Source organism: Rana temporaria, chromosome 9, assembly GCF_905171775.1.
Source record: "Rana temporaria chromosome 9, aRanTem1.1, whole genome shotgun sequence".
Taxonomy (NCBI): Eukaryota; Metazoa; Chordata; class Amphibia; order Anura; family Ranidae; genus Rana; species Rana temporaria.
In genome coordinates this window covers 138,842,081-138,855,080 of record NC_053497.1, presented here as the reverse complement: position 1 = coordinate 138,855,080, position 13,000 = coordinate 138,842,081, and the positions used below count along the sequence as shown (strand labels likewise).

At 48.1% G+C, this 13,000-nt stretch overlaps 1 protein-coding gene across 1 annotated transcript in view; it reads right to left on the bottom strand.

Annotated features, from left to right (window-relative positions):
* The window catches only part of EXOSC2 (exosome component 2), a 59,269-nt gene extending 46,886 nt beyond the window's left edge, over positions 1-12,383 (bottom strand). The window contains exon 1 of the mRNA XM_040324658.1: positions 12,196-12,383. Coding sequence (XP_040180592.1) covers positions 12,196-12,317 — 122 coding nt within the window. The 5' untranslated portion in view covers positions 12,318-12,383. The remainder of the gene's footprint in view (positions 1-12,195) is intronic.
* Between the last annotated feature and the right edge of the window lie 617 nt (positions 12,384-13,000).

Sequence of the window (13,000 nt, the reverse complement as noted above, 5' to 3'; positions counted from 1 at the left end):
TGGACTTCCCATCCATCCCTCTTTCCAGGACTTTGTGTTGGGATTAGATTGGTTTCAATCCTCACATTTTCATCCGACTATTATATTCATTTTTTCACCGAATGATCACGGACAAGTTGGACTTTTTATTTAGGGTTCATTTGAATGATTATTTGAATGGTTTCCCTCCTTTTTTGTGTGCATTTTCACTTCACAAAAAGCTTAGCGCCACATTACCTCCACCATTATATTAGAATACTTGTCATATTTATATGTAGCAGCTTCACCATATTTTTTCCAGTTTTGGTTTATCATTTTCACTATTCGTGCAATACTTTTCCACTTCTCCATTTCAGTTTGTTATTTTCAATGGGCTGTGCTACAAGTGGCTCATATGACACATTTTTGCATCCTGTGGGTTTTTTACTGTGCGTTTTGTAGCATTTGCCACTTGTTTTTTTACATGGCAAAATGTGTGTTTGCTTCTGTGTTTGGTGTGCCATTAAGGGCACTGATCTCAATTCAATAGAGCAGTGGTCATCAACCCTGTCTTCAGGGCTCACTAACAGGCCAAGTTTGCAAGATACCTGAAATACATCACAGGTGATATCATTTGCTGCTCAGTGATACCGGCCCCCACCCTAGGTGAATGAGTATGGGGTAAATCGTACCCCTACCCATTCACCGGGAGGAAAAGTGTCAAAAAAAATAAACACACTACACAGGTTTTTTAAATATTTTATTAGTCAGCTCCGGGGGTCTTCTTCCGACTTCTCCGCTCTCCCGGGGTCTTCTTCTGACTTCAGGGGTCTTCTGTCTTTTCCGCGCTCCCCGGTTCTTCTCCCGCTCTCCGGTGCCTTCTGCCGGGCTGCGCCGCCACTGCTTTCTTCTTTGTAGCTCTTTTACTAGCGGCAGCGGCCAGCCCGGGCTTCCTCCGTCTTCTTCCTCGTCGCCTTCTTCTTCCGGTGTTGACTCGACGCTCCCTCCCGCTGTAATGCTGGGTGCGTGGCGATTAATATAGGACTCTTATGACTTCACAGTCCCAGCATGCTCCGGGTGGTGACGTCACATATAAATATATAAAATCGGTGCGAGTCACGCACCCGGCATTACAGCGGGAGGGAGCGTCGAGTCAACACCGGAAGAAAAGAAGAGGGAAGAAAAAGGTGACGAGGAAGCAAACGACGACGTTGCGAAACATGTCGAGCTGAACCCCATTTTAATCAGAACTCATCCTGTACCATCTTTCGAAGTTACAACGCCACCCAGCGCTTCTAGTGTATTCTCTACTGTACATCCAGCCCTGTGGCTAATAGCGGTGTCTTCAGAAAGTGATAGGATTTGAGCTCTTTTGTGTATTTCATTGTCTACTTTTTTCCTTTTTTCTTATTATTTAGAGCAATTGTTTTGTATATCTGTAGTTTTGTATTTTCTAAATTAAAATATTTATATTCTTAAGTTTTGGTGCCTGCAAAGTCCAATCTCTCTCAGTCTAAGACTTATTGTCTTTTTCTACATACCTATATAATTAAGGATGTGGCACTTTTATATTAAGGGGTGTTTGATTACCACCCTAGGGCAATTGTAATTCTAAATACAACTAAAGGAGGAAGTAAAAGAGCTACAAAGAAGAAAGCAGCGGCGGCGCAGCCCAGCAAAAGGCACCGGAGAGCGGGAGAAGAACCGGGGAGCGGGGAGAAGACAGAAGACCCCCGAAGTCAGAAGAAGACCCCGGGTGAGCGGAGAAGTCGGAAGAAGACCCCCGGAGCTGACTAATAAAATATATTTTAAAAACCTGTGTAGTGTGTTTATTTTTTTTGACACTTTTCCTCCCGGTGAATGGGTAGGGGTACGATGTACCCCATACTCATTCCCCTAGGGTGGGGGCCGGTATCTGGGGGCCCCCTTGTTAAAGGGGGCTCCCAGATTCCGATAAGCCCTCGCCCGCAGACCCCGACAACCAACGGCCAGGGTTGTCGGGAAGAGGGCCTGTCCTCATCAACAAGGGGGCAGGGTGCCCCCCTGCCCCAGAGCACCTACCTTCCCATGTTGAGGGCATGTGGCCTGGCACGGTTAAGGAGGGGGGGCGCTCGCTTGTCCCCACCCCCTTTCCTGACCGGCCGGGCTGCTGCACGGATACGGGTCAGGTATGGATTTTGGGGGGACCCCCATGCCGTTTTTTCGGCATAGGGGGTTCCCCCTTCAATCCGCACCAGACCCATGGGCCTGGTATGCTCTTGGAGGGGAACCCATGCTGTTTTTTTTGTTAAAATTTTGCGCGGAGTTCCCCCTCAAGATCAGCAGAGTACAAGTCGCATGCCAAAGTCGGAGCGTGCAAGACTGCAATCCGACTTTGATCCTACTTCCATGAGATACAATGGAATGAAGTAGGATCAAAGTCAGACCAAAGTAGTACAGGGAGCATTTACAAAGTCGCTCCGACATGTGTCAGACCAGTTAAGACGGCTCCCATAGGGAAACATTAATTTTCACACGTCATGCGACATGAGCTCCCAATGTCGGAGCGTTTCTCGGACTAGTGTGAACCCGGCCTCAAGCCATAGGTTCAAACAATTAACTGGCGGATCCAATGAAAATAGTTAACTTTGATGCCTCCTGCCCTTCCTGGGCTCTACTGGCAACACAAACCAGAATTTCAGACCTGTGCTGACAAAGTAATCCTGACCGCCTGAACTACCTCCAGAGTATGCAGTGATCTTACTCCTGCCAATTGAGGATCAGAAAAGAAGGCAAGACATCGTCCTGATTCAAGCGAAAACTAGAAACCACCTTAGGCAATGAAGATGGATGAGGGACACAACATGATCTTATGATGAGAGACCAAGAACTTGATGAAGTGAAAGCAACCAAAAACGGTCTTGTGCACACTTTAACGAGGGGGAAAAAAACATGCATGCTCAGAAGCAAGTTATGAGATAGGGAAATTAGCAAAAGCAGCCCAAAGGGTGGCGCCTTTCAAATGGAAGTTCCCCTTTATAGTGCCGTTGTACGTGTTGTCCATCACTGCGCTTTGCTCAAGCATTTTTTTTTCACGATCGTGTGTATGCAAGGCAGGCTTGAGAGGAATCACGTTGAGAAAAACTTTGTTTTTTTCCCCATGACAAGAATAACGGTCGTGTGTACGCAGCTTAAGAGTCTCCCAATTTGTTCAAAAAGTGGCCTCTGCAAGGACAGACAAAAGCAAATTCCAGTCCGAAGGACACAAGAGTGGCCTGACAGGCAGAAAAGTCTGCAGTATGAACCAAGGAATGAGAAAACGGCTTTTGGAGAAAAATGTATAGGGACTTAAGGCCAATCTTCTTCCTGATTGGAGAAAGGAAAGAAACTCCCCCTCACATATCTGCGGGTGCTACTTCCTGGCTTCCCACCAGCCATTAAATATTTCCAAGTCCTGTAATTGAAGTTCCCCGAAGTTGGCTTCCAGGGGCTTAACAGTGCAGAGATACAGGACTCAAGACCATTAGGTCCCGCTGGACTGGAAGTGTCCAAGGAGCAACCCCTGCAAGACTCACTACGTCAGTGTACCAAGCCCTCCTGGACTAATTCAGCCAACACTAACAGAGTTACCACTTTCCGGATTCTTCCCAAAAGATTTGGTAGTAGTCGAAAAAGAGGGAAAGCGTCAATTAGTGAGAAGGTGTTACCAGTGCATCCACCACTATTGCCAGGGGAACTCTTATCCTGGAAACAAGCTATCCCAACTTGTAATCTTGTAGAACCACCTGCAGAGTTCCCCAACATTGGCCAGTTGCCAAAAAAACATCTCAGGATGCAGAAACCTCTTGCCACTATTCTATACCCATACCGAATATGTACTGGCAATAGAGACAGCATTTGTTGTGCTGTCCCAGACAGAATGTGGTTCATCTTCCTGAGCCGAATAACCTCTGGTGCCACCCTGATGGTTGATATATATGCCACTACAGACACATTCCCGGATTCAACCTACAACTGGTTTGTCCCATAATCCAGAGCAAGGTGTACTGGCACAATGTTTCTAGATACTGATGGGCAGTATCCTCTCCTGTGGAGACCAAGTCCACTGAACTGTAGCCACCTTCAAACCAACTGGAGAGACTGGCATCAGTGGTTATTATGTTCCAAAAAACTGAAAAGGAAGGATTTCACCTTCTCCAGATTCTGAACCATCAACCACCAATTTTAGCTCTGCAACGACACCCTGGGAACCGAGACTTCCAGCAAACCAATGCCTGGATCTTCAAGTTGTAGACAGAGAGAATGATCCTCTACAAAAGGCCTGGAGTAGGACTGTATGTAGGGAACAGGCTTCAATCCAAATAAAATTTCCTCCTGCAGAATGTATCAAAGAAAATCTGGAACAGACTGCTTCCCAAGCAAAGGTATTGAGGTACAATGAGATTGACACCCCCTGCATCTTTAGCAAGTCCAGCATCGGGGTTAGGAGTTTTGTGAACCATTAATTTTTTATTAAAAAAAGTACGCTTGTAAGAGCGCTGCGCAAATACAGTGTGACAGAAAGTATTGCAATGACCGCCATTTTATTCTCTAGGGTGTTCGAATAAAATATATATAATGTTTGGGGGCTCTAATTAGAGGGAAGATGGCAGTGAAAACACTGGGGAAGCTCCATTTGTCAGTCAGTCAGTCAGTCAGTCAGTGTCAGAGGTGGAGTAGGGTGCTTCGGACCTTCCGTTACGAGCCTGCTCCCACCCAGACCTGGCAGTCAGCTACTAGTCAGACTACCATTACCTGTCCTGCACAGGGAACAGCTACTAGGAACTACTAGGAACCAGGAATCCAGCTCTCTTCTCTCCTCGTGGACTCCTTCATTCGCCGCAGGTAAGACCCTGCCTCTCAGGGCCTACCATCGTGGGGAACCACTGACGGCCGTCCTTCTCAGGGCAGCCGTCACTCAGACCCCTCACTGCGGCTCTCTATTCCCCTCTTGGGCTCGGCATCCCCACTCGCACGGCCACCCACGATTGTGGTGGCCCCTAGACACCCCACCTGGGTGTATTTTCGGCGCTTTTCGGCGTTTTTTACACGCCCGCGCCAGCCTGCCACCTTCCGCGGCCGCCGCGCCTCAGGAAAGTCCGCGGCTTCAGCCGCGGCCTACCGGCGCTCCGACCGTTTTCTCCCTGCGCCTGCCACCAATAGTGCAGGTCTTTCTGATTATAGCCCCTGCACCCCCAGAGGTCCCCTCCACCCCCCTGCTTAGCAACCAGATCGGTGGATTCATTTTCTTACCAACCTGGTTGCCCCCCCAGCCTGGGTCCTGTGTCTTTGCCTGGCGGCCATCTTGGTGCACCCCAGCAACAGTGACACCCAGCATCCCCCCCCCCTTTTTTTCCCCTCATTAAGTTCAGCGGTCTTTGATCCAGGGCTTGAGCCAATCGCCTTTAGGGATCAGGAAGGAATTTTTTTTCCCTGCCGCAGCACATTGGCCAGCTTGCCCAGGGTTTTTTTTGCCTTCCTCTGGACCAAGGATTGCTGAGAGCGAGGATTCTGTGAATCCTCTCTCACCGAACACCCGCACCCCCGCCCACGGTGACTGGCAACAATGGTTAAATTGCGATACTCTGCGGAAACCATTTGGGGTCTGAGACAATTCGCAACAATATTACCCGCCGTCACCAAAAAAGCCTTAAAATCAGATCAACTTTTGAGAATCGATCGACGATCGATCATCAAAAATTTCAACCATTCAACACAGCTCAAGCACATATCATGTGCGTTGCTTAACACTAGATCAGCAGTTAAACACCGATCAGAAATCCATGATTTCTTACTACAAAACGACCTAGACTGCCTCTTCATTACAGAAAGTTGGCTGTCAGACGATTGCAACACCATTCTCGGAGAACTGGTACCAGCAAATTATCGTATCCTAACGGAAAATAGAATAGGGCAAAGAGGAGGAGGCCTGGCGGTGATTCATAAGTCTCATATTGCAATCGCTAAACCGGTCCTTCAAAATCCTCTACCTTTTATGGAAACCCTTACGCTTCAACTTCAAGCTCACTCTCAGGAGACCGTTCACATTCTCCTCTGCTATAGGCCCCCTGGGCCCAAATCGCATTTGATTTCAGCATTAACGGAGTTCATATCCACTTACTCCCTTAACAGCAATCATCTTTTGCTGCTCGGGGATTTCAATCTGTGGGCCAACTCCTCACAGGATCCCATCGCGGAGGCCTGCATCGACCACCTGGAAGGGATAGGACTTCAGCAACTCATATGCGGACCCACGCATGCTTCAGGTCACACACTCGACCTAATTTTCAGACAAAATCTGAAAATAAACATTCTGGGTATTGAACCTTTGCCATGGACAGACCACCATGCAATTAGCTTCATAATTCCCAGAATTCCACTAGTCATGAAAGTACCCAAGCCGGTGACAATACACTGGGCTAGATCTCAGAGGAAGCTCCACTCGGAACTCTTCAGATCTACCCTGGGAAACCGAATTGGGGCTATTCCTCCTCAGCTAGCAGCCTCAGATACATTGGATGCCATAAATGCAGCTCTGTTACAGTCAGCCGACTTAGCAGCACCAAAGCGCAAAGTCCGCAGCCGGGCAAAAAAGTCCAGCTGGTTCAATAACCAGCTGTCGCTATTGAAGCAAGAGCGCAGAAGGGCGGAAGCCGCCTGGATTAGAAGTCCTTCAGAAGACCGCCTCAACTTCTACAAAGCAGTAACTACACGATATCACAAGGAAATTTTCAAAGCCAAAAAACTTCACTTTTCCACGGTGATTAACAGCGCAATGAATCGCCCACGTGAACTCTTCAGGATGGTCACCCAGACCATGAATCCGGGATGTCTTGAAGTCCCCACTTCAGACACCCAAGAGTTCTGCAATGAACTATCGGATTTCTTCATCAACAAAATTGAAAAAATTCGGGTAAGTATTCGGCAAAACAACACTCCACTCAGTCCCCTCTTCAATCAAAACACCGACGGAACGCCTCTACAATCAACTAAGTTCACTTTGGAACCCATCTCCATTGATACCACAAAAAAATTCATTGGTGCGCTGCGCAACAGCACAGCACCCAATGACATCATTCCCACCAAGCTACTGAAGGAATGTGCCGACATCCTGGCGCCTCCGATCACACAGCTTATAAATCAGTCATTTAAGGAAGGCATAGTGCCTTCCCTGCTGAAAGAGGGCACAATCCTGCCGATCTTGAAAAAACCTAATTTGGATCCTATGGACCCAACTCACCGCCGTCCCATAACAGGTCTAAATGCTCTGTCCAAGATAATGGAGAAAGTGGTGGTAAATCAGCTGCAACAGCATCTGGATACCCACAACCTACTCGATCCATTTCAATCCGGGTTCCGTCCCGGACACGGGACAGAAACGGCCTTACTGAAAATATGGGATGATGCGCTCGAGGCCGCAGACGAAGGAGAATCGTGTCTCCTGGTTCTGCTGGACCTAAGCGCAGCCTTTGACACAGTAGACCATAAATTGCTACTGAGACGACTAACAGAAGTCGCCGGAGTCTCAGAAGATGCCTTACCATGGTTCTCCTCTTTTCTTGGAAACCGATCACAAACAGTGAAACTGGGATCTTTCACGTCAGAAAAACGCACGGTGCCATGTGGGGTCCCCCAAGGATCCCCCCTATCACCGGTGCTGTTTAATATCTATCTTCGTCCTCTCTTTGATATTATCAGTAGCCAAGAACTACTCTATCACTCTTATGCAGACGACACGCAGTTGTATTTTCGCATCTGCCAAAAAAAGGATCATCATCTCAGATTAGAGAAATGTCTCTCTTCAATAGAAAACTGGATGACTAAGAGTTATCTCAAACTCAATAGCGCTAAAACAGAACTTTTTATGTTCAATGCCAGTCGGAAGAGACAACCGACAACAAACTGGACACCTTCGCCCATCCTGGGTCAGACCATCTCCCCTAGCTCCAAAGTCAAAAGTCTAGGAGTCACGTTTGACACCTTCATGACAATGGACGCACAAATAGGGTCAGTAGTCAGCGGGACGCACCATTTGATGCGCCTACTACGCAGACTTATTCCATTTATTCCCAAAGAAGACATAGCAGTCGTGGTGGGAACAATCGTGAATTCCAGACTGGACTATGCAAATGCCCTTTACCTCGGGCTCCCCAAGTACCAAATCGCTCGTCTTCAAGTCGTACAGAATACGGCCGCAAGACTTGTGACTGGGAAAAAATCTTGGGAATCAATCTCACCTTCGCTGAGATCCCTTCACTGGTTGCCAGTGAAAGACAGAATTGCATTTAAAGCACTCTGCCTGACACATAAGTGCATCCATGGGAAGGCTCCTAGATATCTATGCGACAAGATCAAAACGCACAATTGCAACCGCATTCTGCGATCCACCGACCAAAATTTGGTCAAGGTTCCTAAAACCAAATACAAGTCCAAAGGAGAAAGAAGGTTTGCTTTCCAGGGCCCCAGGCTTTGGAATGCTTTACCAACCAGCATTCGGTTGGAGCAAAACCACCTGTCTTTCAGAAGGCAGATCAAAACCCTGCTTTTCTGAAGGCATGAGACACAAACAACTAGCGCCCAGAAGCGATTCAGTTCGCATGTGCCGCGCTATATAAATTTTTCATTCATTCATTCATTCATTAGAATTGCTGGTTTACTTGTCATGCCAACGGCCACCACAAGATGGCGCCAGATCACAGGAGGAAGCCTAGGCCTGCAGAAGGCCGCAAAGCCACGGCCTTAATTACAGGCCGGCGGGGGAAGTGGGGGAGACACAGGATGGGGTATCCTGTGTCTCCGTGCGCCCCCACCTCACGATCGCGTCGGGTTGCGCCGGCCGGTAATTCAGGCTGCGGCTTTGCGGCCTTCTGCAGGCCTAAGCTTCGCCGAGCGCCAGGTCGCTAATTCTAGTCGCAATTGCGAACGAGCGCCCGGATTTTGTCGAACCCTGACTTAACCTACGTTATATACTGTGCTGTATACGCTGCACTGTACTTGCTGCACGTTATATACTCTGCTGTATACGCCAGGGCTCGACAAAACCCGGTCGCAATGGTGACTGAAAATTGCATCCTGGCGCCTGGATTACACCGCAGCAGTGGTCGGATCTTCCCACGGACTAGCGTCGGGCTGGCCGATAATTGAGGCTGCGGCTTTGCGGCCTGCTGGAGCGGGATACACACTCCAATTTGCGAACCCTCGCTCTGTGTCAGTGGAGCAGAGTCGGACTGAAGCCGCCGGCACCTCCTCCTCTCTGTTTGCATTCAGTGAGGAGCCCAAGGGACACACACCGCTGTGTGTATGCGGCAGCGCTGTTCTGAGGTCTGTACTGTACACTCTATTAAGTAGATTGACATGTGCGGCGGGGTGCCTAAGCTGATGGGGGGGGGGTCTGCACTAAGGGGGTGTCTATACTGCAGGGGTCTGTGTATACTGCGGGGTCTGTACTAAGGGGGATTCTATACTGATGGGGGGTCTATACTTCAGGGATCTGTACTAAGAGGGATTCTATAGTGATGGGTGTCTGCACTAAGGGTGTGTCTATACTTCTGGGGTCTGTACTAAAGGGTGTGTATACTGCAGGGGTCTGTACTAAGGGGGATTCTATACTGCTGTGGGGGTTCGCACTAAGGGGGATTCTATACTTAATGGGGGGTCTGCACTAAAGGGGATTTTAGACCAGGGTTTGACAAATTTGCTTGGAATCTAGGAGCCAGCAAACGCACCCCGTCCCGACGAGCTTGCGCGCAGAAGCGAACACATACCTGAGCAGCGCCCGCATATGTAAACGGTGTTCAAACCACACATGTGAGGTATCGCCGCGATTGGTAGAGCGAGAGCAATAATTCTAGCCTTAGACCTCCACTGTAACTCAAAACATGTAGATTTTTTTAAACGTCGCCTATGAAGATTTTAAAGGGTAAAAGTTTGTCGGCATTCCACGAGCGCACGCAATTTTGAAGCGCAACATGTTGGGTATGAATTTACTCGGCGTAACATTATCTTTCATAATATAAAAAAAAATGGGGATAACTTTACTGTGGTCTTATTTTTTAATTAAAAAAAGTGTAATTTCTTCCCAAAAAAGTGCGCTTGCAAGATCGCTGCGCAAATACGGCGTGACAGAAAGTATTGCAACGATCGCTATTTTATTCTCTAGGGTGTTAGGATAAAAAATATATATAATGTTTGGGGGTTCTAATTAGAGGGAAGAAGATGGCAGTGAAAAATGACATTAGAATTGGTGTTTAACTTGTAATGCTTAACTTGTAATACCAACGCTCACCACCAGATGGCGCCAGCTCACAACAAATAAAAATATATAGATTTTTTGCCCACCTTCCAAGCCAAGTCGCCAGGACACTATTTCTAGTCGCCATGGCGACCTGGCGCCCGGGATTTGTCGAGCCCTGTTTTAGACTAATGGGGGGTCTGTACTGATGGAGGGGGTCTATACTGCAGGGGTCTGCACTAAGAGGGGGGATTCTACACTGATGGGATTGTCTGTACTGAGGAAGGGGGTTTATACTAGGGTTGTCCCGATACCGAGCATTTGCGCTAGTACTTGTACTCGCACAAATGCTCCCGATGCCTTAGACGATACCTGGCCGAGTAAGCAGACGGAGCGGAGGGCTGGCAGGGAGAGCAGAGTTCAGGGCGCAGCCCGGCAGCCACATCATTATTTGGGATCGGCGACCGGAGCGTCACATTCGGTCGCGGAAGTGACGCTCCGTGTTGGTACACCATGCACTCGGCCACAGTATGCCAGCGGCGGACATCTTGTTACACCCAGCCCATATAGTTTTGACTGGGTGTAACAAGATGGCTGCTGCTGCTTTTATGCAATCAATTGCAAGGAGTACCAGGGTGGGCGTTGCAGGCAGCCTTCCCTAATGGCATTTAAATGCCAGCCCATCAGTGCCCATAAATGTCACCTAATCTGTATTGTGCTTTGAGAAACTGTCACATGACATTTAAAAAAAAAGTATCGGTGAGTACTTGAAAAAAAGTATTGGTACTTGTACTCGGTCTTAAAGTAGTATCGGGACAACCCTAGTTTATACTAACGAAGGGTGGTCTGTACTGAGCAAGGGGGGGGTGTGTTCTTAGTGAGGGGGATCTATAGTTAGTGGAGGGTCTGTACTGAGGGGGGGGGGCCATAGTTGGTGGAGGGGGGGGGGGGTTGACACCAATTTTTTCCGCACTAGGTGACACCAACCCTAGCGATGCCACAGTCAGAGCCACCTCATCAGTGCCATCTGTCAGTGCTGCCTATCAGTACAGCCCATCAGTGCTTATTAGCGCAGCATCATCAACGTCACCTAACAGTGCCCATCAGTGAGTGCCACCTGTCAGCGCCCATCAGAGCAGCCTATCAATGCTCATCAGTGCCCATTAGTGCCACCTGTCAGTGCCCATCTGCGCAGCCTGATTAGTGCAGCCCGTCAGTGCCCATAAGTGCCACCTGTCAGTAACCCTCAATGCCACCTTATCAGTGCAAATCTTCGTGGCCTGATCAGTGCAGCCTATCATTGCCCATCAGTGGCATCTAATCAGTGCAGCTTATCAGCACAATCTCATCAGTATCGCCTGTCAGTGCCCATCAGTGCAGCTTATCAGCGCAGCCTCATCAGTGCCACCTGTCAGTGCCAATCAATAAGGCAAATCAGCACCACCTTTCAATGCCCATAAGAGCAGCCTTATTTTTATTTATTTTTTACTTTTTGGTATTTTTTCGCTTGGAACCATGCCCAAGAAATTCTTATTGCCTGAGGCATCGGACATGCAGTTCTGGGCGCTGGACATCTGATTTAAAAGACTGGCTCCTAACTTTTCTAGCTGGCTCCAAATTTGTCAAGCCCTGGCATACGCTGTGCTGTACGTTACATACTCTGCTGTATACACTGCGCTGTACGTTATATACTCTGCTGTATACGCTGTACGTTATATACTCTGCTGTATACGCTGCGCTGTACGTTATATACTCTGCTGTATACGCTGTACGTTATATACTCTGCTGTATACGCTGCGCTGTACGTTATATACTCTGCTGTATACGCTGCGCTGTATGTTATATACTCTGCTGTATATGCTGCGCTGTACGTTATATACTCTTCTGTATATGCTGCGCTGTACGTTATATACGCTGTGTTGTATCTATACTCTTCTTATATCTGTTCCATGTCCTCCTGTCACCCAAGGCACGCCAATCCCCCTCACCTCATGAAGCTGGAGTCTGTGGTAATGGTGTCCCCCGGGGCCAACAGGTGAGGGGCATTGTCCGCTGTCACTACCTCAGCCACCCGTTTCCGGGCCACCGCCAACCTGATATCCACCGCCATTCTCTCTCACGTTTCTTAGGATATGGGCGCCGCCATCTTGGCCAGAACGGATATCCGCCCGCAGCCATGTTGGAGGTGGCAGAAATTGCTTGAAGGGCGGCCATATTTGGTAAGGGGGAAAAAAAACAGGAGTGTGAACGGCGTTGGCGGCGACCATGTTGATTACTGGCGACGTGTTCTGGTCTTTGATCGCCATCTACTGGACGGAAGAAATTATTACAAACAGCTGCAGGAGGATTAGGGCCAGGGGCTTACCTGAGGTGTATGTTCTGCCAAAACTTTTCTGCAGTCGGGCAGGATTAGAGCCCCTGTCAGTTTTTTTCTGTTATCCTGGAATTCTATAGGGCTTGTTTATACTTGTAGTTGAGGGTAGAAAAATACTTGATTGAACCACATTTTTATTGCTTTCCTCCTCTTTAACCACTTCACCTTTGGAAAATGTACCCCCTTAATGACAAGACCATGTTTTGCGATACTGCCCTGCGTTAATTTAACTGACAACTGTGTGGTCGTGCGACGTTGTACCCAAATAAAATGTTTGTACTTTTTCCCCCACAAATAGAGCTTTCTTTTGGTGGTATTTAATCACCTCTGCGGTTTTAATTGTTTTGCGCTGTAAACATAAAAAGAGCTAAAATTTTATATATAAAAATATATATATATATTTTTTTACTTTCTGCTAA